The sequence below is a fragment of the Euprymna scolopes genome, chromosome 45 (assembly GCF_053919585.1).
Source record: "Euprymna scolopes isolate OS-2025 chromosome 45, ASM5391958v1, whole genome shotgun sequence".
Taxonomy (NCBI): domain Eukaryota; kingdom Metazoa; phylum Mollusca; class Cephalopoda; order Sepiida; family Sepiolidae; genus Euprymna; species Euprymna scolopes.
The window spans coordinates 47,037,426-47,058,906 of record NC_136526.1 but is presented as its reverse complement, the minus strand read 5'-3'; the positions used below and the strand labels follow the sequence as shown (position 1 = coordinate 47,058,906).

Here is a 21,481-nt window from a genome sequence, read left to right as displayed (position 1 = left end):
GTATTACTGTTAGTGGGGATGTTGTTTAACTTCTAAAGCGTGAGTTTACGTGCTGGTCAACAATATAATTTGGGAATCCATTATTCATGAGGACTTGTTTAATATTTTTTAGTTCGATTATTATTATTTTTTTTGTGGGAAAGAATAAATGATTCTAAAACAGTCTTTTCTTACGCAGTATTTGTGAGCGCAATAAACTTATCCTAACACGTAGAGAAAGATACAATCTGCTGCCTTTTAAATTTTTATGAAATAATATGCCCATTTTTTGATAGTCTAAAACAATATTCAGATATGCTTTTTTGCACTTTCGGAAAATACCAATCTTGAAAAAAAACCTAATGCTCAAATTTTAGTCAGAATCCGAAAAAGTACAATAATATAAAGTATGTTTAAATGTGTTATTTAAGTTCCTTCTTTTTTTTTTACAGATTTGGACAAGAGGAATGAACAAAAACCGGCATTTATAACTGCCAACCCATTTCTCTACATATATTTATCAGTGTTATCATAGCAGTTCTACTAAAGCAATGTACAGACAAATTAAAACAATATTATGTAATACTGAAACGACTGTTAAGTTTGACATATTTTTTGCAATATATGTCGACAATGAATTAAGAGTATTTTGCACGTATAAATAACTGTCAACTTATTTCTTTATGCACATATTAATATTTTCAAAATAGTTCTGTTAAAGCAATGTACAAACATATTAAAAAAAATCGTCTTTTTCTAGTGAGCTTTAAAAATCAACATTTATCTACAACATATTGTTGAAAACACACCAGAGTGTATATATATATATATATATATATATATATATATATATATATATATATATATATATATATGAATGAAATCAGATTCATCTAAAGTTTGTGGGATTACATGTTCAGTGATTATAACCATACTATTTGGAGATTGTGAAAGAGGCACTTTTAGAAAGTACCAATATTTAAAAAAATGTAGAGAAACATGAATGGACATATATTTATCTAAATTTTGTGGGACTGCAATTTTCAGTGATTACCTATTTTTTAAAAAAGTCACATTCAAAAGAAGAGAACTTATGTTTGTGGATTTGGACTTTTTAAAAGTATTAAGCTTAGAAACAAAATGAAGATAAACACGAGAAACTTTATTGCCAGAACTTGGTTTAGAATGTTAATGAGCACAATTCAAAGTATGTCTAAATGATTAGATTATTTCTTTACTCATTTGAACAATATGAAAAAAAGGAAGAATTTTTTTTACTTGCACACAGTACTGTCACAGAATTGATTTTGTCCTGAACACTATCCTAGTGTCATTAGATATTCTTTGAATTTTTTTCCCAACAATCTCTTTGTGTTTGATATACAAACTGTGGTGAGTTTTTGGGTGATGTCCTTTGGTGTCTGATCCAGAATTCGTGAAGTTGATCTAATGTGCTTTGGATAGTTATCTCTTTTGTAGAAAGTGGCAATTATATATATATATATATATATATATATATATATATATATATATATATATATATATATATGTATGTATGTTTATATTTATGGATCAGAACATAGAAATACTCTGCTTTTCCAGAAAGTGAAATAAAAAAATGGCTAAATCGAAGCAAGTAATTGTTAGATGAGAACAATTACAAAAAAAGAATAAGAGTTTAAGCACTGTACAGACATTAACAACCATGTTAAAAAGACATAGTTTAAACAGTGCACAGTCTTATTAAAAAAGACATTGTTTTTATGCTGAGCTATAAAAATTGCTATTTTTTTTTTTACAATATATGTCAACACCCGAGAGTACACATATGATTGGAATCATATTCCTCTAAATTGGTACATTTTAACTGATTGCAACTACTATTGAGATTGCATGCAAATATTTCCAGGTGAGAACTATACTTTATTTTTTTGAACATTAGTTCTTTTCAGGCCAATTAAACAATCTTAAAAAATGAAGATAAATGCAGGAGATAAACCATACTCCTGTACGGTTTGTGGAACAGCATTCTCTCAGAATTCCAATCTAAAGAAACACATTCGAACACACACAGGCGAGAAGCCATATTCTTGCAACATTTGTGATTCCGCTTTCTCGCAGAGCACTGGTCTAAAAACTCACATGCGAACACACACTGGTGAGAAACCCTATTCTTGTGATTTTTGTGGAGATGCATTTTCGATGAGGGCCAACCTCAAAACTCATATACGCATCCACACAGGCGAGAAGCCATATTCTTGCAAAGTTTGTGGATCTGCATTCTCGCAGTACGCAAGTCTGAAATATCACATGCAAACGCACAAAGGTGAGAAAGCAGATTCTTGTAAATTTTGTGGAATTGAATTCTCAGAGGGTGTCAGTTGGAAAACTCACATGCAAATACATGCAGGTGATAAACCATATTCTTGCACGTTTTGTGGCACGTCATTCTCACAGGGTTCCAATCTTAAAATGCATATGAGAATACATACTGGCGAGAAACCATATTCTTGCAATGTTTGTGAATCTTCATTCTCACAAAGCAGCCATCTTAAAAGACATGTGAGAATACACACAGGAGAAAAACCGTATTCTTGTAAAGTTTGTGGAATTGCATTCACACAGAACATCAGCCTTCAGAACCACATGCAAAGACACAGAGGTGAAAAACCATATTCTTGTACGGTTTGTGGGAATTCGTTCTCACAGAGTTCAAATCTCAAAACACATATGCGAATACACACAGGTGAGAAGCCATATTCTTGCAAAGTTTGCAGCTTGGCATTTGCGCAGAGTAGCATTCTGAAAAATCACATGCAACTTCATAGTGGAGAGAGACCATATCCTTGTAAATTTTGCGAAAGTACATTCTCGCGGAGTGACAATCTTAAGACGCATATGAGAATACACACAGGTGAGAAACCTTATTCATGCAAGATTTGTGAATCCTCATTCTCCCAGAGTACCAGTCTGAAAGCTCATATGCGAACACACACTGGCGAGAAACCCTATTCTTGTCAAGTTTGTGGAACCGCATTCTCAACAATTTCCAGTCTGCAGACACATACGAGAATACACACAGGCGAGAAACCATATTCTTGTGAAATTTGTGGAACTGCATTCTCACAGAATACCACTTTGACAAAACACAGACGAATACACACAGGTGAAAAACCTTATTCTTGTCAAGTTTGCGGGTTTGCATTTACGTATAACATCCAGCTGAAAAAACACATGGCAGTACATACGAGTGAGCAGAATTGAACCATGTCTAATAACGAATGATCAAACTCAATGCAAAGCAGAAAGGTTTTAATTTTCAAACGGAAGTATATATCTGTATTATGCTTCTTAAAATCCCTTTGCACTAAACTAGAATTTTTTATTGTTAAACTTTAACAACAACCAGAATGAATGACTTTTATCTCCTTTTGTTTGTCCCATTTGCATAAACCTAGGATTAAATATAGCCCACATTACAACATATACGTCTAGTAGCTTTTTTTTTTGAATATGAATTAAAGTTTATACACAAAGTTGGAAAGTCTTATTCTTGTCAAGTTTTCTGATTTGCATTTTGTAACGGAAGATTTCACTTTTCAGACGGAAGTATTCATCTGTATTATGCCTCTTAAAATTCCTTTACAGTAAACTGGAATTTTTTTTTATTGTAAAACTTCTACAAAAATTACAATGAAGGGCTTTTATCACTTTGTCTCTTTTGTATAAAACTAAATATAGCCCACATTACAACATATACGTCTAGCAGCTGTCTTTTTTTAATTAATACAAATTGAAGTGTTGCAATATTAGATTGTGTCTAATAATTATGGAGTAAACTCAATGCAAATCAGATTAGAATTTTAAAGTGGAAGTATGTTTGTTCTATTAGGGTGTCTTAAAAGTTTTTAAACAGTTGTAAAAAATTGAAACTTTAATTGCCAAGTAATAACATAAAAAAAAAATTAATTCTCAAAATAAAGACCATCATTTTCCAAGACTTTCTACCATACATTTGCGAACTTTCAGATCTGGTCAAAGTATCATTAAGCTGTGTTCAAATCAAAGAATTCTTGACATGCTTACTCGACTTCATCAAACAAGTAGAATTGGCAGCCCTTCAGAAAGTCTGTAATCTGATGGAGCACAATCAGGACTTTAGACTGGATGTGGCAGAACCTCAACGCTATCTAGCTCTTCAAACTATAAAAAAAAACTACAGTTTCCTCCCTTTCCGTCCTAAGGCCCTGTCCCATTGGCCAAAGGTGGCGCTCATCGACCAATCACGGCAATCTATTAAGCAGGACTAGAGATTCCCTTTAAACCCCCTCTTTCGTTCAAACCTCTGTAGAGGAAAGACTCATTATTTCATCTTTCTTCTTTTCGAACTTGAATGGGGCCGTCAAACAGAAGACGTTAAAATAAGAACTTTTTGGGCTTCTTAAAAAGCCGCAAATGCAATTGTTTTGAAACGTGCTTATTTTATATTTGTGTTTATTTGAAGTTAAATACACTTTTATTGTTCTCCGACTTGTATATTCGTGTTTCTTTTTTTGTCTGAGTCTTAAGTGTCTGGTCTTTTTGGTTTTTTTGTGGCTTTTCATTGTTCTACTGCATCAAAGCACTTTTGGGTTGATCAGGGCCGGGTACTTTAGCTTCAAATTTTATTAAACCTGCACTATTTGCTTACAGTAAAGGTCAACGTGATCATTTGAAACTCAAAATGCATGATCCCTTCATTCATCTGCAGCAGCTTTTCTACTTGAAAGACCTCGCTTCCAGCAGTAATGAATCAAAAATCACAGCTCAATTTTATCAGTTGTCATCTGGAAAAGAAAGATGAAGATAACTATAACAATATAAACGCTAAAAACAATTTAAAATTGCATAAAAGATTCAATTTTTTGCAAGAAATGGAACGCGTACATCAAGTCTGTTGCCAAGGTCGCTGGAAAGATGGTAGGATCCTTCTACCGCTCCAGAAGATATCTCACTACTGATGCAATTCTCTATCTATATAAAAGCCAAGTACATCCAAGGATGGAATACTGCTGCCATATCTGGGCAGGAGCTGCTAAAAACAGCCTATCCTGCCTTGACAGAGTACAAAATAGACTTTGTGGCTTAGTGGGGGATGCCATTTTCTCTACCCTGCAACCTCTCTCCCACAGAAGAGACGTTGCGAGCCTATTCTTGTTTTATCGTTATTTCCATGGCAGATGCTCGTCTGAACTCCGATCTCTGGTCCCCCCTCGCTAATCTTTCATGAAAAACACCCGTCTAGCTGAATCCACTGTGAAAAATTTTCCCCACTCTTTATCTGTGCCTAAATCAAAACGTAGATTCCATGAACAAAGTTTCTTTCTTAGAACTGCACGCCTGTGGAACTCTGTTCCGTCTGCCTGCTTCCCACCTGACTACAACCTGGATGTCTTCAAGTCCAACGTTAACAAATTCCTAATGAACCGCCCCCTTAAGTAAACACTTCATTAATTCGCCACACTAACGTACTGTACTTGCAATAACCCTTATCCCTGGGTGGCTTCCGGGCCTTGATAAGCGGTGACCACCATGTAAAAAAAAAGTTTAAACGAACATTTGGGACAAATTATTATGCCTTTTAAAATCTTTTTACACTGATCTGAAATGGTTTTATTTTTAAACTTCCATGACAATAAGAATGTTCATGAAGGGCTGTTACCTCTGTTTGCCTCCTTTGTATAAAATTAGAACTTAATATAGCCCACATTACAACGTGTATGTCTAGCAGCTGTTTTTTTTTTGTTTTTTTTAAATTAATACGAATTAAAGGAAATACACAAAGTTGAAACATCTTATTCTTGTCAATTTAATGGATTTTTATTTTTGTATCCAACTTAAAAGCGCCTGACCATACACAAAGAAAAATTAGGTTTTTATTTTTTAAATTGTGTATATTCTTTATATTAAATTGTGTATATTCTTTATATTCAATTGTGTATATTCTTTATATTCAATTGTGTATATTCTTTATATTAAAACGCTTATGTTTTTTAGTCTCTGGGTTATCTCTTTATGTTTCTATCTTTTCTCTTTCCCCCTTTTTCAACCCAACTTCTTCAACATCCACCCAGCTCATTTCTCTCTTTTCTTTTTATACACTTTTCCCCCCTGAAACGTAGTGTTCGTTTTATTCAGACCATCTAACACCAACCCCTGGTTGTAGACAAATGTACTGTGTATCTGTGTGCATCTGACGAGAACTTTAAATACCTAACAAGCAGCCATTAACAATTAAAAAACTGATAAAAAAATGAACAAAAGGAAGAATCAATAATTACAAATATAAAAAGAGCTCCAGCAGATATCTCACTGCTGATGCAATTCTTTATCTATATAAATTCCTGTACGTCCAGGGATGGAGTATTGTTGCCAAATCTGGGCAGGAGCTGCTAGAAACAGCTTATCCTGCCTTGACAGAGTACAAAATGGATTTTGTAACTTAGTGGGGGATGCCCTTTTCTCTTCCCTGCAACCTCTTTCCCACAGAAGGAACGTTGCGAGCCTATCTTTGTTTTATCGTTATTTCATGGTAAGCGCTCGTCTGAGCTCCAGTCTCTGGTCTCCCCTCATCAATCTTTCTCGAAAAACATCCGTCTAGCTGAAACCACAATCACAATAACTTTCACCACTCTTTAATTGTACCTAAATCAAAACGTAGATTCCATGAACAATCCTTCTTTCTTAGAACTGTATGCCTGTGGAACTCTTTTCCGTTTGCCTGCATTCCAGCTGACTACAACCTGGTTATCTTCAAGTTCAACATAAACAAATTCTTGATGAACCGCCCCTTTAAGTAATCCAATCTACCAAATTTCCCTTACTAACGATTACTACGATATTATACCATTGATTACTGTACACTCAATAACCCTTATCCTCGAGTGGCCTCAAGGCCTTGATAAGTGGTGACTCCTATGTAAAAAAAAAAAAGCTATCCGACTTATTTTAACACCAGGCACAAAAACATATTTCCTGTTTCTAAAAATGTAATTCCACCTATAACAGACTCATCTATCATAATCATCATCTATCATAATCATCATCATCATCATCACATAGTTCTTCATAGCTGAAAATAACTAGTGAAGGTGAAATAACTAGTCAAGGTTTTGGTGCTTTATCCTATGGTGTAGCATTCCACGCTCAATGTAGACAGTTCCCTTACAAGTAGTGCATAGGTAGTTACCAAGGTTGTTGCCTTTGGTAATGTTTTTGGTCAGACCTGGCCTTTATTTTTGCCTCTGTTTCTGCCTTTTCTTTGTGAAGGCTACTGTGCCAGCAACTTTGATCTGCTGCGAGTTCTTCCCAGTTTTTTCGTGTTCATATTCATTGCCTTTACGTGGCGCTTTATCACATCAAAGTTTTTGTCCACCAATCTTTCTGTATCCATTTTCCAATTCTTCATACAAGAGAATTTTGAGGAGGCGATTGTTTTCCATTCTGGTCATTGTCTAGTCCATTGCAGTTGTGTGCTAACGAGTACAGCTTTTATGTTGTCAATATATATATATATATATATATATATATATATATATATATATATATATATATATATATATATATATAAAGTGAAAGATATGTGTGTGTGTGTCTGCCTGTCTGTGTACATTTTCCTACGCAATAACTCTGATAATTTTCAGTCTACAGACTCGAAATTTGATATATAGGGTATTGAGATTTGGAAACATCTTTGCAATCGATTTTTGGCCAGAAATGTGGCTGTTAAGGGGTCAAAGTTCAACGATTGGACCTTTGAGAACTCTACCAAACTCCCCCGACAATTTTGTGTCTAAACGCTTGAAATTTTAGATATAGGTTCCTGGGACATGGATCTAACTTAATAACTTGATTTGAGTTCAAAACAATAAATGTTAATGGGTCATAATAGGGGTCGAAGTTAAAAAAATTGACTGCTTTTGGGGTTTTTTTTTTTGCTCAACATACACCTCCAAACACCCGGGTAACGCCAGGCTCCCGGGCTAGTATATACATATATATTCAGGGAGGCATTGTTAAAAACAACATAATGCTTCTGTTTAGTGATACCTTTTTTATTTTTTCAATTTTCCGTATTATCTTTTTTCTATATATATGGTCCATGCATACTTTCTTCCTGCGTGGTTTTAACTTTTTGTGAAACCATCTGCACATCAGGAATGTGTGTTAGTCTTGATAAGGAATTATGGGAAGATTTATTTAATTAGTAGTGGGGTGCGAGCAAGATCTATTGAGATTGCTGACAGTGGTGGAAGCATTGGTGTGGTACAGAAAAGTGAGGAGAGCATGCATATTCTAGGATCAGTGGCAGCACCGGGTAGGTGTGGGGGAGGAAGAGGAGTTATGCAAAGCATTCGAGTGTATTGGTACTATTTCGAAATGTGCCCTGATTTAAACTAGATGTTTTGTGTTTTGATATAATTATTTTCAAAGATTTTAAGTTTCTTTACATTTGTTTCGTGGTGTAGTATTTTGCGGTTATTAACTAGAATTTCTCTGAAATTTGAGAGGGCAATGATGTTTTTTTTATGTAAATGTTGGAAAATGGCACTAGATTCAACATTATGGCAGGTGAGGCAGTGTGATAATGTTGTGGCTATACGTCCAACATAATTATTAGTTGCATAGTTGTTATAGGAGGTACATTCTCCCAAGAGGCATTTGAACTAATAGATGACGTTGGTCCGTTTGAGTGGTTCAAGCAGGAGGGGGGGGGAGAGATTGCCCTCCTCTAAAATATATACATACATATATATATGCATACATACATATATACCTGCATACATAATACTAGTATGTATATATATATACAAACTAGTGTTGGAATTGGAAAAATCAGAAGATTTGGGGCATCGGAATTGGTAACGGAATCAGAAAAATTGGTGCCTATTTTTCGATGCTAAAACGATTCTAATAATTGTCTTTTTTTTATTTGATTTTGTTTAAAGTAAAATATTCCATTGCTGGTAATAATGATAAAATAATAAATATTTATTGATTTTAAATTACCAGTGAAGCTGAAATCGATAGATCATCCTCCACAAGTGTATTTTGACGTTTGGGAAAATATCTGCATATTTAATATGTGTTTTTACAAAAATCGGGGGGAATAACAATCTCATAGTTAAATAATTAGAGAGTTAAGAAGAATCAGAATCGGTAATTGTATCGAAATCAGGAATTTAGCATGGAATCAGGAATTTGACACAGAATCGGTAATTGTATAAGAATCAAGAAAACTATTGGAATCGTCCCATCACTAATATATATATATATACATATTGGTTAAAAGGGAAAATTATTCCCAACTCGAATTTAGGTAAAAATGCACTTTCGTAAATGATTGAATTCATTCAAAACATATCGCTAAAACCAAAACAAAACAACATCTAAGTAAATCGCGATATATCCAGACAGTTGGCGAGATCGTCCAGGGGTAAAGGTTTAGGCTCATTACCGTTGGGTCCCGATTTCGAATCTCGCTAAGTACAACCACTCTGATGAGTCGTAGACGACGAAACACGTGTCAGTGGATAATTACATTTTAAAAATAATATATATACCGCTCCCCATGTGGCGGTACCAAATTGGTTAAAAGGGAAAATTATTCCCAACTCGCATTTAGGTAAAAATGCACTTTCATAAATGATTGAATTCATTCAAAACATATCGCTAAAACCAAAACAAAACAACATCTATATATATATATATATATATATATATATATATATATATATATAGTGCTTATGCACTTTTGTTACCACGCTATTTTTAAATAGTATTTCAGGTCAAATCCAAGTTTCAAGATATCTTTTTTATTATTAAAGTGTAAGGTGGAAGCACAGAATAGTTATAAAACACTTCCTCGTGTTAAGAATGGCTTTCAAAATAACATTGCATCAGTACCATTTATTTTTGTAATATATTGAAATAAAATTTTATTACTGCCAATGAGGAAATTCAAACATAGTCATGAAGTCATCTCTAACTCCGTTAGCAAATAAAAACCACATGACCAACTTTAATCACGAGAAATATCGTTGAAGTTTAAACATATATTTTTAAATGTTGGAATAATTTCAAACATTCGGAGACAAGATATAACAGTACGGCTGAACTTAAAACAAATTTTATAATGGAGCTGAATAAGGAATATCTACCTTACTCACAACAAAAATGCTAGTTTTATTTTGATGTCTTTAACTTTTGCCCCCCCCCCTATTTTTGCTGACGAGGAGACTATGTTTAAAGGACAACACCTTTGTCAAATTATTATCATTGTCTCTGCAACAATCGTACAATCGAGTTTATTTTGTTTGTTTTTTCCTTTTTAAACTGATTTTTAATTCACAATTATGAACCGTTTTACTCAATATACAGGGTAGTCACAAAGTCACGCACCAATGTTAATTAAAAAAGTTTAAAAATTAAAACAGTTATAGTAGTAACATTTATTCAAATTCAAAGTTCTTTGCAAGGATTACAATTGCTCGATATGTTTGCCGTTTGCAGCTATGTACGAGCCAATACGAAATTCAAAGTTCCTGTAGACACGATTCAGTAAATCAGTAATTATATATATATATATATTTGTAGTCATCGACATACAGTCCTGTTTCGTTATATCATAACTCATCAGTGCCGCTAGACTAGCATGTCTCCCAAGCCAAGGATTGAATCTAGAACCGTCATGTTGACAGTCGGCAGTTCTCCCACTCGACCATGGAATCGACGCACGTAAATAACTCGTCGGAATGTCTATTTGAATAGACACCCGCCACCACTTTTATAGTGCTCAAATCGCCTGTTCATAAACAAACAAACAACGAGCTTTGCATTTTCAGCCAATTAAGTAGTGGGTGAGATTATTTACGACAGTGCTCGACCCAAGGAGGGGGGGGGGTAAAAATATATTTGTAGTCATCGACAAACAGTCCTGTTTCGTTGTATCACAACTCATCAGTGCCGCTAGACTAGCATCTCTCCCAAGCCTAAAGCTCAAACACTGAAGCATCACACAAAATTTACTGAACAACTTAAAACAAATTACTGAATGAATCTCAATGTTTATTGTTAATTGTAAATAAAATGACTATCGTTTCCGAAACGATCGTACACTCAAGTTGATTTTGTTCGTTTTTCCTGTTGAAACTGGTTCATAATTTATAATTATTCATTTTTGTAATCAATATTAATATAGCTTTAGAAGAAATATACCAATTGAGCTTATTATATATCCACAGTATTATGAGCAAGATTATTTAAAAGTATTTAAACATTAAAATAAACTTTGATCTTTAGACCCCAGAGATCTAATTCCCTATCTCTCTCTCTCTCTCTCTCTCTCTCTCTATATATATATATATATATATATATATATATATATATATATATATGGGGAGATGTCCGTACACCATAAAGTTTTTTCTGCATTTTTGTTCTTTTGCTAATTCAAGTTCCGTCTGTTATTGTTTACAAAGAATTGCAAGTATTTGCTGCACGGTGAAGACCCTGAAAAGTTGCCTACTTTGAAATGCATCTTACAAGTTGATATTAAAATAATAAAATGATACGATATTGTTTTAATATTATAATAAAAACATTTTTTATTTGAAATGTTTTTTACTACAAATTTTTTTTTCCATTTTTCTCAAATTGAATTTTTTCAAAATAACCTAACAAACAAAACTGTTTAAAATTACTTTACATAAAAAATCTTTATTTCATTTTTTTTTCAAGCTATTTTATATTCAATATATTATAATAAAATATATTTATTTTTAAATAAAATAAATATGTATTAGATACGTTTGAAGCCAAAACAACGCATTATTACAAAATAAACATATTTATTTTGTTTGAAATTTATGAGTATATTTTGAAGTAAAACTTCATCTTCAGTATGTCTTTTTTTTTTTTTGCCATGTTGTTGTGGAGCATAGAATCAGTAGAAGTATGTTTGTTCTTTCTGTGCAGAAACGTCTCTGGCTCAAATGAGGTAGACATGCGTGCCACTAGCAGCACGTGCCAGACAGTCACTTCTATGAACTTTCTACAGTCCTGCACATCTGCTGATGACTGAGTGCAGGCTGTTGTGCTCCGAACATCTGCCAGTCCAGACCTTGGATGTTCCAGAGCCTTTATTTCCATTGACGTCCATATCCACATCAGTCCTCATTGAGTGTCCGTTTGCCGTTTTTGTTATCGAGATACACACTGATGGTAAAATGTGTATTCCATTACACATCAAGTAATGCCTGTGCTTTAATCTTTTATAGTGAGGAAAGACTTTGAACCGAGACAATCCCACTCTCTGAACAACTGCCACATTGAATCAAAAAGAAGAGCAAGTCAACATCATTGGATGCAGCAGTTGTCGCAGGTTTTATATCAAGGTTTTCCTTCTCCTACAGAGGTTGCCTTCACTAAGGCTTACGGAGCCTTCTCTGCCCATCATGCCATTTGATCCATGACTGGGACTTAGGTTGCTGGGCACGAGAGCATATTCCACACGCTGGTGGGTCATGTATGCCGCAGCTTACAGGGCCTAAGCTCCTCTAGATGTTTCTGTCAGGGTTTTAGTGGGGTAGTTGTACCCCAGCTAATTATTTATCTTATAGAACCCTCGATAAAAAACGACAAACTCCTTTTAACATTAAACATTTGCAAGTCTTTATTCCACGAGATAATAGTGGTGGAGCTCGAAGTTCTTGAGTCAGGTCCACGTCGGACTGTCAGTGCTGGGCGAGGAGAAGAGGAAGGTGTGTCTTCGCTCGCGGCTCTGTGCTGACTGTTGGATGTCCCCTGCACTCTTTTTGGGGACAGCAGGATCAATGTGCCCTGCCTGTCGATTGGCCAGTCTATGGCCGAAGAACTTACAGGGAAGCATTGATCCGCCAGAGAGTATAGTTCATTGGGGGGGGGGTTGCTACAGGGTTACCTCACCCTTAGCATTTGGTTAAAAGAACCTTGGCCCACAAGGCAGTGAAGGTCCAGTTATACGGCGCAGGAAACTCGCTGTTCATCAGAGCCCTGTCTGCATAGCAGGAGTCACGAAGTGCATATGATATTGATTTGTCTGGGAGAAGCACAGTGTGACACTAAGACATCTGTGCGCTTTTAACACACGTCCACACCACACCTTGTGATAAGTCACTTCACTACGCCTGTTTACACACGAACATATCATGTAAGAAAAACACTACTGAAGATGGTGAAATTGCGCAAAATAGTTCCAGGGTCTAGGGGTTCATACCATGCAAACGGTGAATTCGATTCGTTGTCAGCGACCTCGAATACCCCTAAAAGACAAATTAGAGTGGTCGGTGTTCTGTTGTAGCGTAAGGTAATATTTTGTATTATTTTAGTGAAAAAAAACAAACAAACAAACTTGTATTGAAAAAACAAAAAGCCTTTTTAAAAACATTTCAAAGTAGGGGACTTTTCTAGGGGTTCACCTTGCAGCTTAACCCTTCGTATGATTTTTTGTAAAGTCAAAGACGGGACTTGAATCTAACCTTGTTTTTTGTTGGTCTGTTTTTTGTTGTTTTTTACTTTCTTTCTACCATAACACTCACTTTTAAAATGACGACATAAGTTTTGGGGTGTGCTGAAAACGAATATCACATGTAAACCTGGTGCAGACAAGTAGTTTTTCGGATATTATTATTCGTTACAAAGTGAGACGGAGACGGTGTCTTCATTTACGATATTTTTGTTTATTTAATAGTTAGATTATGTGACTCTTTGAAGGCATCCGGCAAGCTTAGCCAAAAAAACAAAATGGCGACTATTGAAATTCATTAAATAATACATTTGAAAAAAAAAATGTTGTGACATATGGAAAATTACTTGTCTGCATCAGGTTTAAATGTGATATTCGTTTTCAGCACACCCCAAAACCTATTATGTTGTCATTTTAAAGGTGCTGGGGGGGGGACATTTATCGTTTTTATTTTTATTTTTTTTTAAGTTAGATTGAACTCTAGAATTGCAGCAATGCAGCGCAGCAGTGCAGCAGTGCTGCACTGCAGCACTGCAGCAGTGCTGTAATTCTAGAGTTCAATCGCCATCGAAAACATCTGCTTCCGATGGCGATCTCACAACAGTAGCAATAGCATTAATACCACCCAAGTTGAAGGATTGTGCCAAAGTTATTTTCATTTTGTAAAAACAAAAGGTACTTGTACAGTTTAATCAGTAGATTAAAAAATTAAAATATCGAAAAAAAAAGGTTATATTGTACGTATACGTTATGGATCGAAGTTCTCCGAAAAAAACATTTCACTTAATTTTATCAATTTTAATATTTTCATTTCTGAATGTCTTAATTAAACTGTACAAATACCAAAAAAAAAAAAAAAAAAAAAAAAAAATTATGTTAACGTTTGTCCCTCAAATAAAAAAGTATTATATTAAACCGTTCGAAGGTACGAAGAGAGACTTTATTCCTAAGCGTACAAACACAACTGATTGAGGAAGCTGACGTGGAAGGGCAAATAACTCTGACATACTTAGATTTATCTCCCTTGACAGCTAGGAACTTGATACCGGCGCTGTTATTTTGGTTTATGTATATAAATACATATTTTTAAACAAAGAACCCATTTTGTTTCTACACCGGTTGTTGGAATTTGTTCTTTTTCGCTGCACGTGTTTCCAGAAAAGATTTTTTTGTTTGTTTGTTCTTTTCAAGGTTTTAAATTGTGAATCGTTTGAAGGTAAGAATTATTGAAAAAGTAAATATTCGTTAAAAAAAAAAAAAAGAAAGAAAAAGTGTGTGTTAACTGGCAACATTGGAAATATTTTTAGTTTTCATGATTGGAGTGCGGAGAGGGAATTGGGACACAAATATGTTCCTTCTCTCTCGTCGTTTTTATTAATTTCATAAACACTTTAAGGGTAAACTCCCTTCAGAGCGTATTGTGGTTATATGAGAAAATAAAGCTGTGTTCGCATTATAAATGTTTCTTTTCTGTGTCTTATGTTATATATTAGTACATTAGGGGTCATTTCGAGTTAAAAGTTTATTTACTGCATCCATCTGAACTAGAGAAAATCATGATTTAAATGTGTATGTTTCGTGTAAATTACTAACGATGAATATCTAATATGGCCGACCAGACGGGTGATCGAAAAGTCACATCGAGCGTACCGGAAAACGAAATGAGACGAAATTGACAACTCAGAAATTCTAAAAGAAACAATTTAAACACATTTTATTCTCTACTTATGTAAAATAAATGAAACAACAACAAAAGAAAACATGGAAAATAATTATAATTAAGGGTAATTCCATCTCAAATCATCCAGAAAAAAACATTTTTTAAGATTTTTTCCAAACTTTCACCATATTTTGGTATCATAAAAACTAGGAAATCCTGAAAATTTGAACTTTTAACTGTAAGCAGTTCCGGAAATATCGCAATTTTGGTATTTTATATACGTCGAGGCGCAAATTTGCAAAATTATGAAATTAAGTTTTGGGGCATAAATCAATTTCTAGACTAGGTAGGACCTTGAAATTTTGCATGGACAAGGGTTTCCACATGAAGAATCCAAAAATCATGTTTAAAACCTCTGAAAACGAATTGTTTCTTTCTGAGTTATTGAAATTTTAAGCCGAGATTTGGGTATTGGTCTAAGGTAACCCAAAAAGCACGTGGTACTATTGGAAATTGAATTTTTTTTTTGTTCCTAGACATTTTTGATAGTCTGAACTTAAATTCCTCCAAAAAAAAAAGGTGTTTGGTTCTTTCCTCGTTAGCTCACAATCGAACCTAAAAATAGCCAGTTTTACGAGCCTCATTTCTAGACAGAGCAGTGTACAAGGAGTCACTTGACTTCACCATAAACAGGAAATCCTGAATTTTATTTTGACTTCCTGTTCATTTAAGAAGTGGTATTCCTGCTTTCTGGTGTTTCTTTAAGTTGGCTGAAACTATTTTTTTAAATTTTTTTTTGTTTGATGCAAGTAGCAGGATAGCTCACAATCGAACCTCAAAAATTGGCCAATCACAGTGGACAATCCCAAATAATAAACTGCATGTGGTGAGGATACAATGTGTTTGGAGCATTTATGAAGCCCTAAAAATTCTTACGCCCCCCCCCCGTGTGATTAACCCATTTTTTAGGTTTAATCACTCTTAAGATGGTGGAATATTTAGAAGCCAAAGACTACACAGTTACATCAGGGTTCATGCTTTGCCGACAATGTGACAAATCCTACCAATATCTCATCAATGAAAGTTCCTCTGACACAAGCTCTTCAGGTGATGTTGCAGTTCAGTTTCAAAATGATTTTAATGAAGACGCTCCAGCTGATGAACCATTTGAAATGCACGAAACACCAAGAAAACAGCTCAGCACTGGTCTAGAAATGGTTGGTGTCTCTCCAGTGAACCTTCATAGTGTGGCCCAACATAGTTGTGTGAGCAGTGACAAACAGAAACTCAAGAAAGTGATGAACACCTACGAATCCATCCTGGCAGAAGCCTACGCTGTTGAAGGGGATATGCTCGATACATCTGATTCTGATTTTGAGAAAAATTATGTCCAGTGGAAGGCTGCAGAGTTGGATCGACTGCATGATTTGATGCAAGAAAACCTGAAAATGGCTACGTACCCTCAGAAGATCCAAATATTGACTCTGGTACCGGACAAGTGGTCACGTGAATTTGCTGCTCAACAATTTGGAGTGAGTGAGTACCTGATTCGGACGGCCCGGGATCTGAAAAAGGTTGGTGGCATTATAGCAACACCAGATCCAAAGAAAGGAAAATCCTTTCCTCAGGAAACTCTTGACCTGGTACTGAGTTTTTATGGAGATGACAAATAGTCGCCATATGCCAGGTAAGAAGGATTATATAAGTGTCAGACAGAATGTGCACAAACAAAAGCGTCTGATTCTTTGTAACCTGTCAGAAATGTTTGCTGCATTCAAAGAAAAATATCCAAATGTGAAAACTGGCTTCTTCAAGTTCTGCTGTCTTAGGCCAAAGTGGTGTGTCCTCGCTGGTTCATCAGGGACCCATTCAGTTTGTGTGTGCAGCACCCATCAAAATGCAGTGTTGCTTGTTGATGCAATTGACTGGAAATGCACATACAAAAGACTTGATTGAGAAATTAGTTTGTGACACAGATAACAGGGTCTGTATGATGCATCATTGCGATCATGTCCTGGGAGTGCAGCTCTGGAACAGTTACTGGACGATGAACTCTCACACCTGGATATGGAATCTGAATTCCACTATTGCCAATGGCAGACAACTGATCGAGCTGCCCTGTTGACACTTACAACAACATATGGTGATTACAAGGAGCTTCTTGTGGAAAAGATTAATGAAATGACTCGGCACTCATACCTCATCAAAGCTCCAGCATGTTATGTGAAGGCAGAAAAAGAAAATTTGGGAAAAATGAGGTCATGGTATTGGGGGATTTCACTGAAAACTATCAGTTTCTCATGCAGGATGAGATACAAAGTTTTCACTGGAGCAAAGAGTACTGCACCCGTCACTCCCTTGTAATATACTACAAAGAGGAAGTGGGAGTTCTGCAGCATCACTTGCTATGTTTTATCTCTGACGACAATACACACGACACTTGCTTTGTTCACAAAATACAGAGCATGATGACAAATTTCATTAAACAACATCTCACTGGTATCAACAAAATCTATGTTTCAGATGGTTGTGGTGGCGAATATAAGAACTTTAAAAACTTTCTTAATCTGTGCTTCCACAAAGATGATTATGGTATCGACACTGAGTAGATATTTTTTGCAACCAGCCATGGGAAATCCCCTTGTGATGGGATTGGTGGTGCCGTTAAATGGCATGCAGCAAAGCGAAGCTTGCAGAGACCATTGAACAATCAGATTCTAACTTACAAAGCCGTACTAGAAGTGTGCCAAGCTGAAATAAAGTCCATTGTGTTCTTTGGAATCGACAAGGAAGACATGGTTGAAATGAGGAATAGAATGGAGAAGAGGTTTATGGATACGAAAACAGTACCCGGGATGAGAAGTAGTCATCATTTTGTTCCACAATCAGGATGCAAGATCAGACACAAACTTTGTAGTGAGGATAATTCTTTGGTTGACATTCACGATTTTAAAATCCCCACTCATGTTGACATTGGGGATGTTACTCCTTCGACGTACATAATGTGTGTGTACAACTCGTTCTGGTGGGTCGGATTGGTGCAGAAATTAAACCTCAATGAAGGTGATTTTGATGTTCAGTTCATGCACCCCCATGGTTCACGTAAAACTTTCAACTGGACTCACAGTGCTGACCTGTGTCCTGTTCCTTTCAAAAACATCATTTGTAGCATCCACGTACCTAAAACAAACTCAAGCGGAAGGAACTTTACTATTTCTGACGAGGATTACGATAAAACCGTGACAGCATATGTTGCCTTACACTCATAGGAACCGTTTCTTAGTATCTGTACCCACCACATTGATTACCAGAAAAATAGGCTTTTGTTCTTTCTTCACTAGTTCACAACTAAACCTAAAAAATGGGTTAATCACAGGGGGGTGGGGGGCATGAGAATTTTTAGGGGTTCATAAATGCTACAAACACATTGTATCCTCACCACATACAGTTTATTATTTGTCCATTGTGATTGGCCAATTTTTGAGGTTCAATTGTGAGCTATCCTGCTACTTGCATCCTTGCATCAAAAAAAAAAAAACAAACAAACAAAATAGTTTCAACCAATTTAAAGGAACACTAGAAAACAGCAATACCACTTCTTAAATGAACAGGAAGTCAAAATAAAATTCAGGATTTCCTGTTTATGGTGAAGACAAGTGACTCCTTATACACTCCTGTCTGGAAGTGAGGCTTGTAAAACTGCCCATTTTTTAGGTTCGATTATAAGCTAACGAGGAAAGAACCAAACACCTTTTTTTTGGAGGAATTTAAGTTCAGACTATCATAAATGTTTAGGAAAAAAAAAAACATTCAATTTCCAATAGTGCCACATGCTTTTTGGGTTACCTTAGGCCAATACCCAAATCTCGGCTTAAAAGTTCAATAAGTCAGAAACAATTTGTTTCCAGAGGTTTTAAATGTGATTTTTGGATTCCTCATGTGGAAACCTTGTCCATGCAAATTTTCAAGGTTCTACCTAGTCTAGAAATTTGCACCCCAACGCAATTTACGTAAAATACCAAAATTGCGATATTTCCGGAACCACTTAGAGTTAAAAGCTCAAATTTTCCGGATTCCTTAGTTTTTATGATACCAACATATGGTGAAAGTTTGGAAAAAATCTGAGAGGTAAGGGTGTCATGGTCTGGATGATTTGAGATGGAATTACACTTAATTAATTAATTTGTTTTCAAATGTTTTTTTTAATTATTTTTTTTTAAATATTTAAAAAAAATTTTTTGTTTTCCAATGTTTTTATGTAGAATAAATGCATGTGATGCAGCAAAGAATTTTGCCAAATTTATTTGTTCCCACTCGCTCTCTCTCTCCACATAAATTCATTTATGTGGAGAGAACATTTATCGCTACAAGTGCTAATCTGAACTTGCACCAATTTTGTTGTTAATAATTACCTAAAACTATAATCTCTGGCAAAATAGCTCCTCTCCCCACCCAAAAAAACGACCCCCCCCCAAAAAAAAACACGGCCAAAAAAAAAATATCCACCAAGAAAATAAAACCTTACAAAATAATCCGAAAAGCACAAAGTTCAAGCAAAAAAAAAAAAAAAAAAAAAAAGGCCAGTTGTCAATTTGGTCTCATTTTGTTTTCTGTACGCTCTATCTGACTTTTTCATCACCCGTCTGGTCGGCCATATTAGATATTCATTGGTAGTTATTTAGACGAGACACATTTAAATCATGATTTTCTCTAGTTCAGATGGGTGCAGTAAATAAACTTTTAACTCGAAATGACCCCATAATGTACTAATGTATAACATAAGACACAGAAAAGAAACATTTATAATATGTACACAGCTTTATTTTCTCATATAACCACCGTACGCTCTCAATGGATTTAACCCCAAAATTCCCCCCAAAATTCTAATACGCCTATCGTTCAGGTCTGCCAAGTACTGTTTTTGCTGTTTGTTGCTTAACTAAATTGGTAATTATGCATGCATTGTTCCGCATTGAAATAATATTATAATTTAGAATGCCATTCTTAACATGCAGAGGGAGAGTACGCTCTCAAGGGATTTTACCCACTTTAAGACGTTTACAATCTGTAAACGAGGAAATACTGTTTCAAATATAGTTGCAGAAATAGTCAAAAACAATATATTTCGGTGTCAGGTTTACCTACTCTTTTTGAAGTATTTGCACTATTTTTTAAGTAGTTAATAGAAGATATAAGTCTATTTATCACATTACCATTGTTAATTAAGTAAAAAATTTTACAAAATTTAGACATCAGTAAAACAGCAGTTAAGTGGTTTGATGTGATGAAAAATTGTGTACAGGAGATGGGTATTGTTTAGTCTTGATTTTTGTTAAATATTAATAAACAAGGATTCATTTCGACTTAAAAATTGTTACATTATGAATGAGCCTATGATAGCGGGAAAGAAACAAACGACATAAGTTTAATTTTAAGTGATTAACTATTCAATTGTTTATTTTAAAGATAAACTAAAAAAAAATAAAATAAAAGTTCAATAACAGAGTTGTCCGTGCTGTTTTTGATGTGGCATTAAATATAATATCAGTAGTCCTTGCTGTTGGTGGTAGCAGCATCAATAGTAACCGCATCTTGAATTTTGTGTTCCGATGAAAATGTTGGGGATTGACCCGTGGTTTCCAGTGAAAATGCCAGGGATTGATCCTGATGACCGGTGGTGTTACAATGAAGATGCCGGAGATTGACCTGTAGTGACCGGTGGTGTTCTGGTAAAGATGTCGGGGATTGACCGGTGTAGTGATGTCCAAAGTACTTTTTATATCATGTTTGTGATTCCTGAGACCCATGACCAAATCTTCCAGGGTTAATTTTAGCTGCTCTTTTGTGTCTTGGTTCTGACTGTCAAGGGTTCATCTGGCATACACCATCGACTCTTGATCTAATCTCCCTGATGAGATTGGCTCCTCTGTATTTAAGGACAAACTTAGCAGGTGCCCAGCTCCCACAGCAACTGATTGGCTGAAGTTGAATTTTGATAACTAATCAAACTGCTAGAAATTAGCCAATTAGAGTTGAGAATTTATATACATTTATAAATCTTGTTGCTGTTCTTTGTCAGAAATTTAATTCCGACCATTGTTCGGCTGGATGATCCAAGATGTGGCTGGTATAAATGTTGCAAAATGATCTTGCAACCCCAACTCGGGAGTCAGATAACTGCTAGTTGAAGAAATACGATGCCTTGACTCTCTGGTGAGATGTTGGACAAGCTCCAAAAGAAACCAACGATACCCGCATCCTTCAGAGGGCCCCCGGCCAGAGCATACCTCATACCACGC

The 21,481-nt window shown here is 35.3% G+C and overlaps 2 protein-coding genes across 2 annotated transcripts in view; both read left to right on the top strand.

The window, feature by feature from the left end:
* Window positions 1-4,509, top strand: part of LOC145269178 (uncharacterized) — a 42,098-nt gene extending 37,589 nt beyond the window's left edge. The window contains exon 3 of the mRNA XM_080124787.1: window positions 1,960-4,509. Coding sequence (XP_079980913.1) covers window positions 1,960-3,243 — 1,284 coding nt within the window. The 3' untranslated portion in view covers window positions 3,244-4,509. The remainder of the gene's footprint in view (window positions 1-1,959) is intronic.
* A 10,004-nt stretch (window positions 4,510-14,513) lies between these two features.
* Window positions 14,514-21,481, top strand: part of LOC145269177 (uncharacterized) — a 41,418-nt gene continuing 34,450 nt past the window's right edge. The window contains exon 1 of the mRNA XM_080124786.1: window positions 14,514-14,738. The gene's annotated coding sequence lies outside the window, so the exon portion shown is untranslated. The remainder of the gene's footprint in view (window positions 14,739-21,481) is intronic.